At 43.1% G+C, this 21952-nt stretch overlaps 1 protein-coding gene across 2 annotated transcripts in view; it reads left to right on the top strand.

Annotated features, from left to right (window-relative positions):
• Positions 1-21952, top strand: part of PLXNB1 (plexin B1) — a 328789-nt gene that overhangs the window by 219972 nt on the left and 86865 nt on the right. For both annotated transcript variants that reach the window (XM_073592010.1, XM_073592011.1), the window contains exons 3-4: positions 7773-8904; positions 10898-11080. In XM_073592010.1, coding sequence (XP_073448111.1) covers positions 7774-8904; positions 10898-11080 — 1314 coding nt within the window. In that variant the 5' untranslated portion in view covers position 7773. The remainder of the gene's footprint in view (positions 1-7772; positions 8905-10897; positions 11081-21952) is intronic.

The following is a 21952-nucleotide window of genomic DNA, read 5'->3' as shown; positions in this document are numbered from 1 at the left end:
GGTCGTTCTTCCATCATCACTTGGTTAGCGCTTGACCTGGGAAAAGTAATATCAGGACTCTTTATATATCACTGGCTGCATGCTTAACTCGCTAAGTGGTGGATCAGGAGGGCAGCCCTGGAACATGACCCTTTAAAAACTAGTTAAAAAATGCAATTTTCTAATTTTTATATCTTGTGAGGTTCTCACTAAAGTATATTCATTCAAATATATTCAAATACCAAGATATGGTGGATGCATTAGTGGTTTTTTTTTCAAGTTAAGCACTTTTTTTTTTTTTTTTGCAAATACCTGTTGATCCTGCCAAAAATCCATTGTCCTTGTAACTTCCTGTGCACTGAACTGATATTTCAAGTAAGCTTATCAGCTTTCCCAGTTCTCTTCTGTGAACTACAGAACAAATGCACCCCTTTACTTCTGTGAACGACAGAGCGCCCCCCCCCCATCACATCATGCAGAGGAAGTGGTGTTTTTAGGCCATGTCAGGAGAACAGCCTAGGGTAGCAAACCTGCTCCTTGATAGATACAGCCCAGCATAGGTTACCTCTGTGAGATACAGAACACCCCCATCATGTCATGGAGAGAAGGTGGTGTTTGTAGGTCATATCAGGAGAATGGCCCAGGTTGGCAACACTGTTCCTCCATAGATACAGCCCTACCAGGGGCGGATTGACAACTCATGGGGCCTCCGGGCAATAGGAGATTATGGGGCCCCCTGGCAATAGGAGAAGATTATGGGGCCCCCGGGCAATAGGAGATTATGGGGCCCCCAGGCAATAGATTATGGGGCCACACAGTATACACACACACAAACATACAGTATACACACAGACACACAATATACACACACAGAATACACATACACACACTGAAAAGGTACTGGAGAGGCGGGGCAGCTATAATCTTGGGATTTTTAAAAAAATACAAATTTTTACATACTGTCCCTGGTTTTATTGAGGCTGGCAACCCTGATGGGGCCCCTTAGTGGCATGGGGCCCCCGGGCAGTGCCCGAGTGCCCGAATGGTCAGTCGGCCCCTGGGCCCTACACAGCATACCTCTGTGAACCACCTGCCCGTATCTTATAGAAGTAAGGAAAGGCAGAGGTATTCTGTGGTCTTAACACATGTTGTGACCTAGGGTGACAACCTTGATATAGTAAAGTGAGTAAGTGTTGTCACCCTTGGATAAGAAGTGTGTTAATGGTATGATTAACTGTTGAAAAGAGCCTAAAAGAAAAAAATTAATGTGCCCACCACATCTAATGACTGGAAAACTGGAATAGATTACTTTTGTCCTGTGGCCTGCACAGGGATGGGGCCATATTGTGCTTTGGCTCAGTATTGTAAGCTAGCTTATACCTCTCTTGTGCTCTACCTCTTGTTAAATTAAATTTCTTCTCTACGTACGTGTAGTTATTTGCAAATACAAGAGTAATCACCCATAAATCACATTATATGCTCTCCTAGCTCTCCTTCACTCTCCGGAGGATTTGCTGGCGATTATGGTGACAAGCTTGCTTTCTTTTCCAGTACGGCAGCGTTTTATGTATCGTTTTCTGTTTATAGTAGCGCTAAGCCCCCAATATAATGATGAGCCTAAACGTGTTTGAGCCGGGGACATTATAAGATTAAACGACCTGCCCAAGGTCATAAGATGGCAGAGGAATCAAGGAGACGCTCCCAGTTCCGACAGATCCATTGTTTTCTATCAGTGGAAGTATTGACTGGTCTACACCCTTCTCCGTCACCTGACTGGAATGTCTCGGGGAAAAATCATTTGTTGTCAGTCATCTTGAAAAAGTTCAGCCTGAAAACTATTAGAGATCAGAGAAAAGATAAACCGTCCTTGTGAATCTAAAAGATATATTATTGAATGGTGGCTGACACAATTGAAGATCTTTGCTTAATATTATTTTTAGCTCTACTTAGGGTGTAACGTATCCAAGACAACCCTGTAATTGATTTTAAAATTCAAGGAATAGTATTTTTAGAAACCAATCAGTATCCATATTGTATTATAATAAAGACAGTAGAGTTTTCTTTATTTTATTTTAATTTCATTTTTGGCATGATAATGCAGTTGACAAGAAGATGGCCGCAACATTTGGCCTATATAATGATGAAAGATCAACAGTATTCTTTTAGTAGTACAATTTAAGATTGAACTGGAGGTACTTGGTCTAGCGGTAGACACTAAGCATTGTGTGTTGGATAAATAGCCAGTTCCGCCATGAGTAACCATGCACCCCTTTTTTATAGGTAATGTTTTTGGATATTGACTTTTTTTATATTGTCTCAATTCTTACCATTTTTTGTGTTCCATGAATAAAACTATAACTTTTTAATGCAATCAAATGTCTACTCTTTGAGCCTTTAAATTCCCACGTTGAATGAGGGAACCCTATTTCTTTCCATAGTATTCTGGGATGTGGCCATACAGTACATGGCAGAGTAATCTTCCTACCATTAGTTAAGTTGGATAGATAGTGGTCAATCTGTTATCAAGCCATTGGAGGAAGGAGGAAGACCTCGTCTAATGGAACTTAAAATATACTTTAGGTAGGAGATGGAAGAGCAATTGGAGGGTCATTAGAGAGTAGTCTGGTTTGATACCATTGAGTATATTGGAAATATTGTACTATAAACTGTTGGGTATCAGTAGGCAAAGTTTGGATGAAAGATTCCCGGACTTCAGATGACAGTGGCGTTAACTTTAAAGAAAACATAAAATGCGCCGCGCTTCTTTTGCCCAGTCCAAATCTCTGCAAAAAAAATGATTATTAAATGTATCCAAACCCCTCTCTCCATGATTACTCGCACCAGTGTAACTCTACAACACTGTTGCAACAATGTTACCAATGACCATATAAATAAAGTACAAACATATGAATATAATAAAACAAATATATACACAATATGAGTGCTAAAAGAATTGTTTTAAGATGAATAAAATGAATAAATAATATTGCAATCTCTGATGTGACATCCAGTGAAGAACATCTATTTCAATTTCTATATGGCTATCCACCAGTGACCCCTTGTGATTTTCACTCCTTCTCTTTTAGCCGCGTTAAATGCTCAAATAAACTGCCAGTGCACCACCTCACTCATGCTCCCCCTTTGGGTGTGCTCTCAACTGCACCAATGTGACCTCATATTTAAGTTTTGTCAAAGAACCCTTACTAGTCCTACCAGGACTATGATTGAATAAACTCCTCGTTCCTCCTCCTTAATGCCGCAGCTGTGTCTCTTCACATCATGATAGTCTCACCATGTACATATATGGAAAAAAACAAACGCCTGTAGTGCTAATATCGTACAACCAAGTATAATTAAAAATCCACATCAACTCACATTTTCAGGTGCTTGAAGCGCACCATAATAAAACTGCTTAAAATCCTTCTTTATTTGTTCTATTCGTGACACCTCACAAGCGGACAGCAAAGATTCTCCTGCAGGGTACAAGTGCCATGCCATCCTGCTGCCCCTCTCTTACGCGTTACGCCACAGGGACACGTGGCTTCCTCAGGGTGATTCCTAGTAGAGTTAACTTTGTAAAACAATATATAATTGTACCGACTGTGCCGCCCTTTTGATGATACTCTCTTAAAGCTGAACTCGGGGCATGAAAAACATTTAAAAACAATCCTCAGTAGCCACAAAGGGTAGAAATCCACTTTTTTTTGTGCACCAGATCTCTTTGCAAACCCAAATATTACCTTGTAAAAGTATAGGTGACATCATGACTGTACTGTAAATAGCCTGTGCAGAAAACAGAGCTGTGGGAGGGACCTAACAGGCCCCACCCACTACAGGCTGTCTGCAGAAAACCACAGGAGGGGTGGAGACAAGATCAGTCTTGAAGAAGAGAGAGCAGCAGTGACCAGTCTGTACTATAGAAAGCTCCTGCACAAAATTTCACACTGGATAACTGCGCAGATCTGGAAAAAATGCACAAAGCACACCAAGATTCAAGTAAGAATACACATGACTCTTGTATTTAGACACAATTTGCTTATCCAGGAGTTCAGCTTTAATACATGGGTTAGGATTTTATCAGTACTGTAGCAACTTTCTTTTTTAAAAAATACATGTAAACCCAATCACTAAAAGCTGATTAACCGCTTGCTGACCGTATACTGTACATATACAAGGACAAGGAAGCTCTCCTGTGCAAAATCACACACAAGTAAGTGATTTTGCACTTCTGGGTCTGGAGCGCACTGCCGGTGACCTGCTCCCGCTGTGATTGGACACAGCAGGAGCCAATGAGCGGGTCCAGCGAACGCGATGTCTGCCGGTACCTGCCGAACATTCCGAGAGAGGCAGAGTGGCGGTCTGCCTATGTAAACAAGGCAGATCACCATTCTATCAGTAGGGAAGGTAGAGATCCTGTGTTCCTGCTAAGCAAGAACACGGATCTCTGCCTTCCCACAGTAAAAGCACCTCCCCCACAGTTAGCAAGCACTCCCTAGGAACACATTTAACGCTTTGATTGCCCCTGTTAACCCCTTCCCTGAAAGTATCAATAGTACAGTGACAGTGCATATTTTTAGCACTGATCACTGTATTAGTGTCATTGGTCCCCAAAAAAGTGTCACTTAGTATCCGATTTGTCCGCCGCAATGTCCCAGTCCAGCTATAAGTCGCTGATCGCCGCTATTACTCGTAGAAAAAAATCCGTAAATCTACCCCATAGTTTGTAGACGCTATACCTTTTGCGCAAACCAATCAATATACGCTTACTAGGATTTTTTTTTACCAAAAATATGTAGCAGAATACATATCGGCCTAAATTGATGAAGAAATTTTATTTACAATTTTGTTTTTATTGAATGTGTTTTATAGCAGAAAGTAAAAAATATTTGTTTTGTTTTTTTCAAAATTGTCGCTCTTTTTTTGTTTATAGCGCAAAAAATAAAAACCGCAGAGGTGATCAAATACCACCAAAAGAAAGCTCTATTTGTGGGGGAAAAAAGGGCATACTTTTTTTGGAGTAGCGCACTGCACAACAGTGCAGTTGTCAGTTAACGTAACGCAGTGCCGCATCGCAAAAAATGGCCTGGTCATGAAGGGGGGTAAATCTTTCAGAGATGTAGTGGTTAAGCTTGAACGTGTTAATGCAGTTCAAAAAGTAATTTAGAATGCTATCAAATTTGCAGCTCATGTTAAAATACGTTCTAATGACAGGCTACCTGCAAAAAAATATGCATTTATTTTAATTTTTTTTTTAAAAAGTGAACTTATTTGCGCTTTCTGTTACAAGTTGACAACTGTCTCTCATTTGTCCTACTGCATTGTCACCCTGCCACAAAACCATCCGATAAGGACTAAAAGACCATGCAGGCATGGTCTGCTTGTATCCAAAGTGGAACTTTTGCCTTAAGAAATAACATGCAGCCATCACATGTAGACAGGAAGTGGAAAAAGTCTGTAGAAGATCAGCAGCACTAAAATGCAACAAAGGGTAAAGAAATGTGGAAAACAAGTAGTTTTAAAAAAAATCGATTGTTTATGATACACAGTCTTTAGTAAATAAATGTCAATTAGTTAGGGTTTACATCTACTTCAGATTATAGATATTTTTTCAGTAATTCAAATTCAGGAGCTGAGCTTCTAAATCACTGCTGGGAGGGGGAAGCTGAGCTATTGAGTCATTGCTGGTGGAGGAAAGCAGGGTGAGCTGGTCTTCAGAATCACTACTGAGAGTTGGGAACAGGGCAAACCGAGCTACCAAGAGATGATCTCAGTGCATGTGCCATAGCTCCCAACTGTCCCTGATTTGGAGGGACTGTCCCTGATTTGGAGCTATGTCCCTCTGTCCCTCTTTCCTCCTCATTTGTCCCTCATTTTGGTCTGATCTATATAGTTGTATATAAAATGCACTTTTTATCTATCAAAAAGTGTATCCCAGTGCTGAACCTTTCATCTAAATTGCTGCATTTGTAAATTCCAAAAGCCAATATAAAGGACTAGTAGTGGTAAAAAAAGCACTTGTGGGTTTAACCAATCTTGTTTTTTTATACAATTCTCCTTTAAGGGGGTGTGGCAAGGGGGTGTGTCCTATGCCTGCATACTTTTGCTGATAGGTGTCCCTTATTCCCTTCTCAAAAAGTTGGGAGGTATGCATGTGCTGTAATTTTTTGAGGACACATTTTTCCATGTTGCCTGCAGCTACATAGGTCAGTGGGGCTTGTTTTAAAGCTTATTTCCCACATGTCAATAGTATGTTCTTGAATGTCCTTAGCCTGACCACAGGTTTACCATATAACAGGACAGATAGAAGCTCCAGAAAATTCTGGACATCATTTAGTAGATCAAGTTATCTGCATATTTGCAGCCCTCTCAGCTTAAAACACTAAGAACAAATTAACAGATTGTATTTAGAGATCCAAGCAGCTCTGCCATTAGAGGCTACATTACATAGATTTATAATATGGACCTTTCTTCACTTCAATGAATTTCTAACATAGGCAGTGTGCTGCTTTAAGCTTTCAGTAAACCAAGCAGATGCCCTTTGTGAATTTCTCGGCAGCCACGAAGGACCTAAGCGGTGGAAGTCAGTACTTTGTCTTTAACATTATAATGGCTCCCTCGTTCCTCCTTTTGGAAAATGCTGCTAACATTTTTTTTTCCTCGGCTTCTTCCGAGCTCTGCCTCTCATGCAAGCTAATATCCAATTTAGAAAAAGCCCTGAGTGAAAGCAATCTTTATATCGTGATACTTTACCAACTGGGAAAATTGGATTTCCTTCAAGTATGGCTCCTCTGTTGTTCTTTTCTTGTTAATTTATGCTTCAAATCTGACCATTGCGGTGTCAATGCTAGCCATTTTTAAAATCAAGCTGAATGCAATTCCATAATAATGAACGGTGGTCACCATACAAAACGGGGTGAATGCAAGATAAGCATAGTAGTAAACACTTGTGTCAAAAAATGAAATAATTTTGTTTCGGATAGAGTACAGAAATGTTATAACCCTATAAATAATTTTTTTTTTTTGCTGTGTCCTCCCTGTGGGGGTTCACCTTTTCTATTTGTTTTGGTTACCACTGTCATTGATAAAAATTTTTACAATTGCTATCAAAACAAGAAAAGAGGAGAAATTCTCTAAAGGGGATAACTGTGCTGAATTTTCTCTTACGCCTACTCTTGTACCTCTGGGAAGGAAGTGAAGGGAAGTCTACCCAATGGGACAATGGGAAATAAGTGATTTTTGTTTTTTCTGGTGTAGCCCTACTCCTCAGCCAGGAGTCATTCAGGGCAATGTGACATATTCCCTCAAGCCCCCCCCACTCCCAGCCACCCTCCATATGCTCTACCACTGTTCCATCCAGACATCTGAAGTGCCTGGTATGGGGGAAGCATGTGACCTTCTTCCCTTTTCCCTATGATACAATGTCTGAGTGGATACCCGCCTTGCCCAAGCACAGCACAACATGAAACTTACATAGTGCTTTGACAGGCAAATCTGGTGGCAGGGGGCATAGGAAAAGCAAGTGTCAGCGAATGGGGAGGGGTGGGGGGGCAGATGGTCTATCAAGGAACCTGTCACCTTGCCCTAAATCATCTAAGTGACAGGCTTACTTAAATTTGCCTAGTGGAATGTGCAATAAAACTTGATTGGTTGCCATTAACAGTATCTTGACTCAAGCTTATTTATTTGCATTGGTGTAGGTTGGAATTTTACTGTGTGCCATCATTTGGACTTTTGGGGTTCTTTTCAAAATGGCTGAAACTAATGTATATTTTTTTTTTTTTTTTTTTTGGCAGAATGATCATCATGCCTCCAGGAACTGTTCTCCTTACTGCTTTGTGTTTTCTTGGGACAACCATCACGGCCACACAAGCCTATGTCACGTTTTCACAGAACAAAACCACGTTCAACCACCTCACATTGGATACCAATACAGGGACTCTGTATCTTGGAGCTACAAACTATCTTTATCAGCTCACTGAGGACCTGGAGCTGGAGAAGCAGCCGGTACAGACTGGACCAGTTTTGGATAGCAAGGACTGTTTGCCCCCAGTGACTACAGAGTGCGCCCATGTACAAAGCACTAACAACCACAATAAGCTTCTGCTGGTTGTTCCAAGTCAAAACGAACTGATAGTCTGTGGCAGCGTTTTCCAGGGTATCTGTGAAAAAAGACTTTTGGGATCTGTTGATGTTGTCCTCTTCCGACCAGAAAGACCAGTAGACTCCCAGTATGTTGCTGCAAATGACCCGAATGTCACCACAGTTGGTTTAGCTGGGCTTTCTAAGGATTCTACGCCCCTCTTGTTCGTGGGAAGGGGCTACACAAGTAAAGGAGTCGGTGGCATTCCTCCAATCACTACTCGGAGCCTCAACGCAGGTGCTGAACCCCATTCCGTCTTCTCCTATGAGGAAACTGCCAAGCTTGCTGTAGTGGGGAGACTTTCGGAGTATAACCATCACTTTATTAAGGTCTTCACCCATCGGTCCAATGTGTACTTCCTCTTCTATCGTCGGGACTTAAAATCACCATCTCGGGAGTATAAGACCTATATATCCCGTATCTGTCCCGATGACTCCCATTATTATTCTTACGTTGAGTTGCCTCTTAGCTGTCAGACAAAAGATGGTTTTAAGACCTATAACCTTCTCCAGGCCGCCCACATTACGCAACCTGGAGAACACCTGGCTAGAGGGGTTTTAAACACCAGGGGAGATGTGCTGTTTGCCGTGTTCTCCCAATGGCACGCGGCATCTGGGAAGGTAAGCGAGGCATCTGCATTGTGTTTGTACTCCATGGAACATATCGATAGACTTATCAATCGGACTAGAGACATATGCTACACCAGGGATGGCAAGGATGAGGATAAGAAAGAAGTGGCCTACATAGAGTATGACGTGAAGTCTAACTGCGTTCACCTTCCTAATGTGAGTATTTCTTTGTGTGTGTAATTATGTTCTGGTAAAGTAAATTTCATAATTTGATCTCTCGGATAAAAAAAGCCCCATGACTATTAAAGGGGGAACATCTTGATATTGTGACATTGTTCCGATATATGGTAAATCATTTTTTGTTCTACAGAGCACTGGTTTAATTAAAATATTCCCTTATGGTCTTGGTAAAACAAATTTTAGATGTGGTTTAAAATAAGTTCCACCCTTATAAGCCTTGTTCAAAAATGGCCTGAGGTTTGAAAATGCTTTGTCTTCTATAAATGCTTTTCCACCCTTAACTAACATTTTCTGGTCAGCATATCTTCACAGATGTAGTATGTGGTGGCATTCCTCCATTTTATTTGTAGGTGGTTGGGATAAAGTACCATCTGATGTGGGTTCAGTTGGGATTTTAGACCATTGACTTTGTGGGTAAAGAATTCAAGGTAAATTGTAGCGATTAGCAAGTCAGTCTGGATTGTGTTGATTTGCAGATGGCTGATAACTGTGAATACCAGGTAATCCACTGGATGCATTACTGTGGGTTCTTTTGTAATACAATTTAATCACATTATTTGCCCTGCAGCACATGGTGAGTGCTTCTAGAATGGTCCCTCCTCTCAAAGCCCCTTCAGTGTCTTAGGATAAAGGAAGGTGCAACTTACTTTTACATTAAACATAATACTGGTGGTTGCAATCTTAATGGGTTCAAATTAAGGCCCCTTTCGCACGGGGCGGACTACGGCTGCGATCCGCTTGCTCAGCAGGGGATCTCTCCTCTGATCCCGGGGAAGACAGGTCTGTAGCAGAGCGGACACAGACACAGACCACTCTCCTCTATGGGTGGCCGGATGTAAACCGACCACAAATAGGCACAAACACCAATACTCCTGCGCTTGTGAGTGAGACCGACCAGACAAGGTGTGTTAGTTCTCCATCTTGGTTTGACAGGATAAGCCAAGTCTTGCTGCCCTCTAAAGACTGGGGAGTCTGGTATTCTGAAACCACAAGAAGAAGAAAGAGAGGGCGCACCAACCTAGTGCATTATGCTTAAACCCTTGTTTTTATTGAAAAAAGTGGTAAGTATAATGCCCTGTACACACGATCGGACTTTCCGACGGGAAATGTTGGATGTGAGCTTGTTGGCTGAAAGTCTGTATGCTCCATCAAACATTTGTTGGCGGACTTTCCGCCAACAAATGTTGGCTAGCAGGTTCTCAAATTTTCCACCAACAAAACTTTGTTGTCGGACTTTCCGATCGTGTGTACACAAGTCCGACGCACAACAGTTCACGCATGCTCGGAATCAAGTACGAGCTGGAAGAGCTCGGTCTTGTAAAACTAGCGTTCGTAATGGAGATATCACATGACTATCGAACTTCCTTTTTCTCGGCTCGCCGTACGTCTTCTGCATCACTACGTTCGTAATTGTTGGCCAACATTTGTGTGACCGTGTGTATGCAAGACAAGTTGGAGCCAACAACCTTTCGAACAAAATTCCACGGTTTTGTTGTCGGAAAGTCCGATCGTGTGTACGGGGCATTATACACACAAAATTGCAGTTAGGTAAAAGCTCATCATATGGTCCAACAGCAGAAAAAAAAACACAATGCTATATTAGTTAGTCCATAGTGCATCAATGTGTGAGACAGGAGGTAGAGATCCAAAAGGCTATGCACTAGGTTGGTGCACCCTCTTTTCCTTCTTCTTGTTGGCTTCAGGATGTAAACTGACTGCCTGTTCGTTTACACCCGACTGCCATCCAATCCGCTGGATGGAATGGGATCCCCATTAAATTTGTCAAGTCCATTATGGTACTATTGAATGCTCTGAGGAACGATTTTTTGTTCAAATGTTCAAACAAAATTCTACTGGTGTAGGGCAAGCTTAGGACTGTAGACTTGTGTTTGTCTACCATTACTACGCATGCCATTAGATCTAGATGATGTTTTCTGAGAATCTATTTTTTTTTTACTTGCAATTACAGGACACCCTTGAAGCCTATCCATGTGGATCTGACCATACACCGAGCCCTATGGCCAGTTGGGAAGCCTTAAAAGAGTCCCCTGTGTTTGAGAGTCCCTATGCACGGCTCACCTCCATCGCTGTCAACGTAGAAGAGGAGCATACAATTGCTTTTATAGGTGATAGCAAAGGATATCTTAACAAGGTAAGTGACAGAGAAAATCAATGGTGAATATATAGTATTTGAAGCTTTTTGTAAAAAGATACTGTAACAATATAGGCTTTATTATACATTATTATATTTTTACAATAACTATAGTCTAGCGCTATTTTATGAATATGAGGACAGCTAACAAATAATCGATTGTTTTTAGCCATACCCCTGTTTTGCCTTTTTTTTTTTATTAAAGTGGACCAATACTCAAGCGTTGGCTTGAAGCTATGGTAATGGGTTTGCTGGGATGTAACAGAGTAACAAAATGACTGAAATACTTATCTTGCTAGAGAAAATGCTGCTGTAAGCTCCCTTCCATGCTGATTACACATATGAAGGTCTAGAGCAGCCTTTCTCAACCTTTTTATCTCAGAGAAACCATTGAAATAATGTTCCGGTCTCAGGGAACCCCTGCTAAAAATTACTATATCTACAACTCGTGATACATTGGAGTGATGGTCAGTGGGAAGAATACTCCCTATGCTTGCGGTCATTGGGAAGAATTACCCCCTTACAGATTTCTAAAAAGATTAATAGTGTCAGTGGGGACTTATCTGAGGGGCAGAAATAGTTCATTGCTCAAGAAACCCCCAACAACCTCTGGAGTTGAGAAACCCTGGTCTAGGCACTTGTTCCTGCCAAAGCGGAGGATCAGCTGTTAGAACTCAGATCCTCCGCTTTGACAGAGATCACATGGCCAAGTACATAGGACTTCTTCATTAAAGCAGCACTCTGGGAATCAGATAAAATCTACCCCTGCAGTGGGGCAAAGCATTTTGCTATATCTGTTCCATAAGTGGAAAACAAAAGAAAACCTGTTATTCTGCCTCTAGCGAGCTGATCACTTCCTGCGCTCTTTGGCTGTGCTGCACTGTTATCGGTTACATTGTTCCCAACTACTTATGTGGACTGCAGAACACCTCCCTCCCTGTTATGGAGAGGGAAGGGGTTCTGTAGTCCTAAAGCACTTCCTGTCCTAAGGTGACAATGCCTCTTCTCAATAAATATTGAACAGTTCGTAAGTGTTGTCACCATAGGGCAGGAAGTGTTTTAATGGCAGGGTCACCAGGTTAAAAATAAGATTAAAAAAAAGCCTGAAGAAAGAAAATGAATGCAGCCACCACATCTATATTACATTTTTTTTTTCTTTAGATAGGCTTTGTCATAGATATATGATGACATTTGAGGACAGCTTTAATTGAATAAGCCCAACTGTGGTCAGGAGGAGGGGAGGGGGATCTCTGACTATACTGTGACATACCATTGGAGAATTATTGCAAATGGCAGCAAGAGATCAGAGTATAAACCTTATATACAGTCTGGACCCCCCTGCTTCTACCACAAACCATATAATGATAGGCAGCTGAAATGTATTTAAATATACGATCTGGCGTATGTGGAAGAGCACTTTAATGGTCAGCCTTGGGGTTGATTTACTCAAGGCAAAAAGACTGTGCACTTTGCAAGTGCGGTTGCTCCAGAGCTTAGTAAATAAGCAAAAGCTCTGCCGACTTCCATCATCCAATCACGTGCAAGCAAAAATGCTGTTTTTTTTTTTAATTTTTCTGGCACGTGATTGGGTATTCATTGCAAAGTGAAACCCCATTTACTAAGCTCTGGAGCAACTGCACTTGCAGAGGGCAACGTGACTTTGCAAAGTTCACAGTCTATTTGCCTTTAGTAAATCAACCCCTATTAATGTAGATCAAAGGAGAAGTCCAGCCTGGGTTCGTTTGGCTGGGCTTCTCCTCTGGGTCACAGGAGTGCAATTAATTTTGCACTCCTGTAAACTGTTTTTTAGCATAGAGCGGACTGAAGTCCGCTCTCTGCTGATGTCACCAAGTTCAGTCCAGGCACCGCGTCATCCTGACGTCATCCTGACTTCGGAAGTCCGGATCCGCCAGGTGCCTGGACTGATGGCCGTCTCAGTCTCTCAGCAAGCCGCTGAGACAGCCACTCCCCGCCCCTCCACAGCTCAACGCTCCAGTGAGCATGAAGGAGCAGAGCAGGAGAGCTGCTGATTGACAGTCAGGAGCTCTCCTCTCAGGCAGCTGAGACAACCGAGCCATTGGCGGGGTTCGATTGCTTGGTTCTCAAGGAAGAGGGGGCGGGGGACAGATGCAGTGTCAGACCGATGCTGCATCCACCTAGGTAAGTGTGATTAGGGAAAAAACCCCAAACCCATTCTTCTCCTTTAAAGTAGAACTAAACGCAAAGCCTTTTTATGCATGTTGGATAGCGTAAGGGAGGGTTATAACTAGGGATTCACTGGTATATCGTCCGCTGAAAATTATCGGCCAAAAATAGGATTATTAGCGTTTTGCTAACAGAAAACAGTCTAAAATGGGCAAAAATAAATTCTATATAATAATTCTATTCCTGTTCTGGTGACAACCCAAAATTTGTGATATTCTTTCACTTACAACCTTGGTGCTAATGGTAAATGTGACCCTGCTGATCAATGCGAAGAATATCTGAGGCTCCTTCTAGTAAGGTGTCCCAAAAGAAACAACACTTCTGATTGATCAGTGTGATCATGTGATTGTACTGACCAGTAAGCGCTTGCCATGATGAGCATTATGATGGATACTCTAACAAAAAACACCTGGTGCATATAGCATGGTAAAACTACTCATGGATTTTTTGACAGGCAGACCAAATTGTAGGTAAAAAATATATATATTTTATAATATTATAAAAACATAAAATAGTACAAATCAACAATGAACATCATATAGCATTAATGCGATTGTGAATAGAAGATCATGATAAATAATACCCAAAATAGCGCATTCTGTATGTCTGGCACATACTGCCCATAGATACCGGTCGGCTAGCTGTCATACATACTGCCCATAGATACTGGTGGGCTAGCTGTCGTAAATACTGCCTATAGATACCGGTGGGCTAGCTGTCGTACATACTGCCTATAGATACTGGTGGGCTAGCTGTCGTACATACTGCCCATAGATACAGGTGGGCTAGCTGTCATACATACTGCCCATAGATACCGGAGGGCTAGCTGTCGTACATACTGCCCATAGATACTGGTGGGCTAGCTGTCGTACATACTGCCCGTAGATACTGGAGGGCTAGCTGTCATACATACTGCCTATAGATACTGGTGGGCTAGCTGTCGTACATACTGCCCATAGATACAGGTGGGCTAGCTGTCGTACATACTGCCTATAGATACTGGTGGGCTAGCTGTCGTACATACTGCCCATAGATACTGGTGGGCTAGCTGTCGTACATACTGCCTATAGATACCGGTGGGCTAGCTGTCGTACATACTGCCTATAGATACTGGAGGGCTAGCTGTCATACATACTGCCTATAGATACTGGTGGGCTAGCTGTCGTACATACTGCCCATAGATACAGGTGGGCTAGCTGTCATACATACTGCCCATAGATACCGGAGGGCTAGCTGTCGTACATACTGCCCATAGATACTGGTGGGCTAGCTGTCGTACATACTGCCCGTAGATACTGGAGGGCTAGCTGTCATACATACTGCCCATAGATACTGGTGGGCTAGCTGTTGTACATACTGCCCATAGATACTGGAGGGCTAGCTGTCATACATACTGCCCGTAGATACTGGTGGGCTAGCTGTCGTACATACTGACGTAGACACCTTACATGTTTCAGGCTAATTATAGTCCTTCTTCAGAGGTTTTATGTCAAATGGGTAGTAGTAGTTAAAATGATAAAAAACAAATATTGCATATAACTGATGAAAGTGATCAGTTGTTTCCCAGAGAGGGAAGTGCAGGCATGCACCAGATGGGACCACGAGGAAATGAGCGCAAAACTGCACATGCAGGGACCCCAGGTAACGGAGCAAAGGCTCCCACTATGCAGTAATCGGTCATTGGAGAGTATATTATGATGCTCGGTATCCACAGTCAGCTCCGGTGCATCCTACTCCCAGTTGCGTGCTGGCTATGACGGATACTCTCGCCGGGCTGTGTATATGGTGTATGGACCAATATATTGGCAGCATGGGGCATGTGCAGCAGGATGCGGAGGGGTAGGCAGGATATTTGGGGTTAGTTGACCTCCTCATTTTTCATGAAAAGGTAAGCTTACCCTTAAGCCAAGAGCCAGTAATTTTTATGGTGCACAGTACGCTCTACTCGCTCTACTCGTCTAAATCTGATTTTTATAACAAGGAAAACAAAATGTTAATCCTGGCTTCCAGAGAGAGGGGGGTGACCCGTGATCTTTGTTAATGACGTTGTTGTTTTCCAGCCTGTGGCCCGACCTTGTGGCCGTAAGCAGCTAATTTGTTCTCAAGCAAATTCCTGCAGCCTGTTCACCTGAATCAAATTATATTATGACAATTTCCTGTTCACACGGGTGGCGAGAGGAGGAGGAGGAGGGGGTCCGCAGGGCTCAGTCTGAGGATGGCGGCACAGCGGCATACAGATCAGTAGAGGGATAACTTTACAGTTCTAAAACAAAAAAAAATGTGCTTATTGAATAGCACGATATTGGCCTATTTAACTACTTCAATACCAGGCACTTACACCCCCTTCCTGCCCAAGCCAATTTTTAGCTTTCAGCACTGTCGCTGTTTAAATGATGATAATTGCGCGGTCATACAATGCTGTACCCAAACAGAATTTTTATCATTTTGTTCCCACAAATAGAGCTTTCTTTTGGTGGTATTTAATCACCTCTGCGTTTTTTATTTTTTGCTAAACAAGTAAAAAAAGACCAAAAATTTTGAAAAAAAAGTTTTTCTTTTGTTTCTGTTATAAAATTTTGTAAATAAGTAAGTTTTCTCCTTCACTTATGGGCACTGATAAGGCGGCACTGACGGGCACTGATGAGGTGGCACCAATGAGGTGGCACTAATGGGCACTGACGGGCTCTGATGATGGGCACTGGTAGGCGGCACTGATGGGTGGCACTGATATGCAGCACTGATGGGCATTGATAGGCGGCACTGATGGGCACTCATGGGTGGCACTGGTGGGCACTGATAGGCGACACTGATGGGCACTGAAAGGCTGCACTGATGGGTACTAATGGGTGGCACTGATAGGCGGCACTGCTGGACACTGATAGGCGGCACTGATGGGCACTGATACGTGGCACTGATGGGCATTCATATGCATCACTGATGACACTGGCAGGCATTGGGGATGGGCACTGATTGCCAGCTGCCTGGGCACTGATTGTCAGCTGCCTGGGCACTGATTGCCATTTCCCTGGTGGTCTAGGGTGGCATACCTGGTGATCCAGTGTGGTGGCATCCCTGGTGGTCTTGGCGGCATCCTGGTGGTCCTGGGTGGGCATCCGAGGGGGGCTGCGCTGATAAACAATCAGCAGAGACACCCCCCCCGTCAGGAGAGCAGCCGATCAGCTCTCCTCTACTCGAGTCTGACAGATCAACGGCTCTTCCTGTTTACATTTTGATCAGCCGTGATTGGACATGGCTGATCACGTGGTAAAGAGCCTTCGTCACAGGCTCTTTACCGAGATCGGTGTAGCGGTGTGTCAGACTGACACACCGCACCACCGATCGCCGCAATGTACAGGGCTGTCATATGACATCCACCCAGAACGAGAGCTGCACCGCCCAGCCGTCATTTGATGTCCGGTGGGCGGGAAGTAGTTAAAGTGGTTGTATACCCTAATTTGTAATTTTTATTATAGGCTTACCTGTAGGTAAAATTAATATCTCCTAAACCTATACGGTTTAGGAGATATTCCTTTTGCATGCAGCCGCTGACGCCAGCGGCGCATGCGCTCTGAATGCCCAGCTGAAGGTCTGGTAGATGCTGCCGGACCTTGCCGGGCAGAAGACTCACACACGCATGCGCAGGAGTTACGTCATCGCGGCTCCAGCCACTCACAGCACCGGAGCCGCGAACCCGGAAGAAACACAGAGGGCAAGATGTCAGCTCCCTCAGCGTGGACCGGGCTGCGATACGGGGGGCTTCAATCTAAGGTGAGTTTTTCATAATGAGCTAGTATGCAGTGCTTACTAACTCATTATGCCTTTGCCTTGCAGGGTTTTTTTTTCTTTTTTTTTTTGTTTAGATGTGCGGGTATACAACCGCTTTAAATCTGTGCGTAGAGGCACATAGAGATGCGTAAACGTGCATTTCCTTTGTGCCTTGATGCTTTTTTGATGCACACTTTCAATGCATTGTTGAATAAGGAATTTGGAGCAAATATGGTTAACAGCTATTGATTACCACATTACTACCTGTTGCCAACACATCAAAATGTTATATGCGTTCAGTTGTACTGCCAATGACCTCCTTGGGCTTCCAAATGCACTAAAATGCAGAAAAAAAATATATGTCATCATTTTCAAAATGCACTGCAGATAGGAGCAGACAGCGGGGTTGATTTACTAAAGGCAAATAGACTGTGCACTTTGCAAGAGCAGTTGCTTCAGAGCTTGATAAATGAGCAGAAGTTCTGCTGACTTCCAACATCCAATCGTGTGCAAGCAAAAATGCTGTTTTTTTTTTTATTTTCTTTGCACGTGATTGGATATTCTTTGAAAAGTGAAGCTTTACCTCATTTACTAAGTGCTGGAGCAAAATGCACAATTCATTTACCTTTAGTAAATCAACCCTATAGTCTTTAATATAAGGAACCAATCAACAGCCCGAGCACGTCAGGTGGGGGTGGGGTAAATATTATTAGTGTGTGTATATTTCAAGGAGGCAGTGGGTAATAGCACAGGGAAGGTGAGTACAGGTTGCTTAAGGGTACGGCATGCTAAAGTGGCATCTCAGTCATTATTATTGTATTTAATTTTAGCATGCCTTAAAGGGGAATTTGACTCTTGTTTACAAAAAAATAAAAGTCAGCAGCTACAAATACTTTTAGGAAACAGACACTTACCAGACCATGGAGTCCCTGCAGTGTAAGGCTTCCACTTCCACTGGCGGCGCCATCTTGGATGTGGGAGCCAGCTGTGACTTCCTGATGTTTCACAGATGGCTCCCCACTGGGCAGCAGCACTGTGTGGGCACCATGGTCGGTAAAGACAACTCCTTTTTTTTTTTTATTTATATCAAGTACATACAGTATATAACACCAACAATTTACACAGCACTTTACAAATGTTTTTACATTCACATCAGGCTCTGCCCTCAAGGAGCTTACAATCTAAGGTCCCTATCTCAAACATCATACAAATATACAGGGCAGGGCCAACAGAAGCCAGTTAATCCACCAGCATGTTTTTGGAATGTAGAAGGAAACCAGAGTACACAAAGGAAATCCATGCAAGCGGCAGATAGTGTCCTGACCTTGATTCGAGCCGGACACCCTGGTTCTTCAAGGAACACACAAAGGTGGACCAGAACACCTAAAACTCCCAGGTAGACATAAACAGGGTTGGGGATTGTGGTGGGGTTCCTGACTATTGGGGCAGAAGGGCTAACTAATAAGCCACTATGTTGCGTAATTTTATACCCCAATAGTCAAGGGACCCCACCATTTTTCTCAACTCTGCTCCTGTCCACCTTGGAGTTTTAGGTGTCCCCATGCACCTTTGTGTGTTCCAGCTTCTTCTGTTACATTATCAGTATTATAAAATGAATAAATAATCCAGTAGGTATGGTGGAAGAAGGTGCGATGAGCCAGGAACTCATCAGAGGTCTCACCAATGGAATCTCTGAGAGACAGAAGAGTCTATTGGTTGGTTTAACTCTTCACCATCCATCAAACACTGATATCAGTTTTGGATGGCCCTTCAACTCCTTCAGTTCAACTGCAAGTGAAATATTGGTTAGATCTTAGAATTCCTTAATTGAGCATTGTTTATGATCAGTTTGTGGATAGAACAGAAAATAATCATTCTTAAGAAGGGTCAGCCATGTTGGATACATGGGTAAAAAGCTAATATGTGTGTCTTTAAAATACCTATTAATTCCACTATAGGCTTGTTAATTATTCCAGCACAATTATGTGTAACGTCATCTAATTCTCGGAGCCAAATTACATCATTACGGACAAGTCTGAACACCCAATATTACATTTTTGTTTTGTCTTACAAGGTGGGTGCGTTGGCGGGAAAAAAGAAGGCATCATTTTAGGCAATTAATGTCTAATGTTTAAAGGGAAAGCATTATCAGTGAGCAAATATTTAGGGTTGTTATTGTAATGTTCACTGTGATATGGGGGTGGTTAGCTAAAGTGTAGATGCGTTTTGTACAGTGAGTCCACGTCACAGGGGGGTTTTATTTAAGAGCTTTGTAGCCCACTTTTGTTAAAAGAAAAATAAATTGGTGGTGTGTGTGTCTCTGAATAGATAAGGCACCTCATCCCAGCATTGATATTAAACAAAAATGAAAGGCCGAGTGTAAGGGATTATTACGGTGCCAAAAATACAGCAATACAATATTATAAAAATAATTACGTTTATTACAAAAAATTTAAATTACAGTTCATAAGGGGTACAAAATGGAGCATAGACAGATCATTACAACCAATAGATGGAAATAGTTGAGATATCCCTACTAGTTTCGCCAAAACATTGGCTTCCTCAGGGGATAATCCCCTGAGGAAGCCAATGTTTTGGCAAAACTAGTAGGGATATCTCAACTATTTCCATCTTTTGTTAAAAGAAAAACAAAGTTAATTAATTTGCCCATGCAGGGGTTCCAGCTTCACACTAAACAGTATTAACCAAAATGCAGAGCCATCTGGCTCTTCAGTCAACAGCACCGTTGCTCGCTCTGGTCTCCCCGACCTTGGGCTGCTTGGACTTGCTCAGTGTGTGCTTGCCGTACTATTGCTCAGGCCCCACTCCTGGCCTCACTGTAAAAACTCATCTATCACTAAGCTAAACACCCCCATATAACAAGTGGTGGAGGATGCGGGCAAAACAGGATGCCAGTTGCTAGGGGTAACTACAGACTTGCATTTCTCAGGCAGTTGGTTATACTTCACGCAGGATGCGGGCTGTTGTACCCTCCTTATTCCAACTCTTTCCCATCCTGCCAGTTAATCCTCTATCCTCTCAGAAGGCCTCGCGGTTGCATATAGTTGGAGCCCACAATCTCAGCCTTTTGTACTGTAGCCTGGTTCTGCTTGAGAGATTCCTCCTTTGTCTCATACACCACCGGACCCTCAGGTGGAGACATTTCCTCTGATTGTAGCACATCCGAATCACCGTTGCTTGGAATGACAGCACACACTTCCCTCTCAGCTAGGGTAAATGCTGCCATGTGCCGAATGTATCAGTCCATAGCAACTTCAAATTCTAGCAGCGACATCCCCTTCCCTGGGGCACCCTTAAACATTTGTTGCCAGGGACAACTATTGTCACTTCCTTTTCAGGCATGGCTTTTGCTGCTGGATGCCACCTGCACCAATTTGTAGCAGTTTCAGGCACTGTGAGCTCCTCTGGACTGTCCACCTCCCAAAGAGGCAACCTCTCAGCCATGCACACCAGTACAGCCCAAGGACGGGGAGACAAGAGCGAGTAATGGTGCTGTTGACTGAAGAGCCAGGTGGCTCAGCATTTTTGGTTAATACTGTTTTGTGTGAAGCAGGAACCCATGTGTAGGCAAGTTAACTAATTTTATATTTCTTTTAATAAAAGTGATCTACCAAGCCCTTAAATATAGTTCCTTGCTGATGTGGACACACCTAAACACACCTACCCTTGAGCTAAACATCCCCCTTATCACATCACCTAGATATATGTTCAGTGTGGCTTTCCGGATTCTACAGGTGTAGCAGGAAAATGACCAGACCTGCCAGCAGTCCTATGACTTGATTGTAGGAAGAAGGAACTCCAACTTGACTTGTTTGGAGGAGAGATGCTAAAGTAGATCATGAGACATATTTTTTTGCATGTTGTTACAACATGTTACAGCACAAAAAAATGCAAAAAATGTGTTTTAGATGTTGAATAGGCTTCCTTACCACAATGCACATTAACGTGCAAGTGCTAACGCACCACAATGTCGATGGACCCTTAGCCCCAGTTCACACCGGAGCGACTTGTCATGCGAATTGACAGGTAAAAACACATGACAAGTCGCATATTATTGTTGCCAATGGCGCTGTTCAAATCAGTGCGACGTCCACTTTGCAGCGCCACATCGATTTGAAAAAGTAGTTCCTGCGCTACATTTGGCGATTTTAGGTGTGACTTGGATAGACATCTGTGCATGAAGCTGCACAGATTTCTTCCTTGTCGTACCTGAAGTCGCACTGACATGTGGCTTTGAAATTACAACTTGAGATTTCAAAGCTGCATTCAATGTGAAAGAGGGCTAAGTCCTTACGACTAGAGTACTTAGGGGACTATCAAACTGCATTGTGTGTTTTGGCTACAGTATAGGTTGGGATGTGGCCTGGACAGCTCAGTTGGGAGAACATGAGACTGTTAGACCCCTGTCACACTGGGGCGGTGCAGGCGTTAGCGGTAAAGCGCTGCTAGTTTTAGTGGGGCTTTACCGCTGTTATAGCTGGGCTTTTCGGCCGCTAGCAGGGCACTGTTAACCCCTGCTAGCGGCCAAAAAAAGGCTTAATAGCGCCTGTGTTGCTGTGCTGCCGAAGCAATTTGCCTATTCATTTTAATGGGCAGGGTGTTTTGGGAGCGATGTATACAGCGCTCCCGCACCAACCTAAAGATGCAGCTTGCAGGACTTTTTTTGTCGTCCTGCAAGCGCACCGCCCCATTGTGAAAGCACTCGGGTTTTCACACTGGGGTGGCTTGAGAGGTGCTTTTCATGTGCTTTACAGGCGCTATTTTTAGCACTAAAACGCCTGAAAAGCACCCCAGTGTGAAAGGGGTCTTAAAGTATATGTAAACCCTCACCGTGTAAAACGGCCCATTCAGTTTAAAATAGATACGAAATGCAAAACATTT

The sequence above is a fragment of the Aquarana catesbeiana genome, linkage group LG07 (genome assembly GCF_042186555.1).
Source record: "Aquarana catesbeiana isolate 2022-GZ linkage group LG07, ASM4218655v1, whole genome shotgun sequence".
Taxonomy (NCBI): Eukaryota; Metazoa; Chordata; class Amphibia; order Anura; family Ranidae; genus Aquarana; species Aquarana catesbeiana.
Note: the sequence above shows the minus strand (reverse complement) of the source record. Positions and strands in the feature narration are given on the sequence as shown.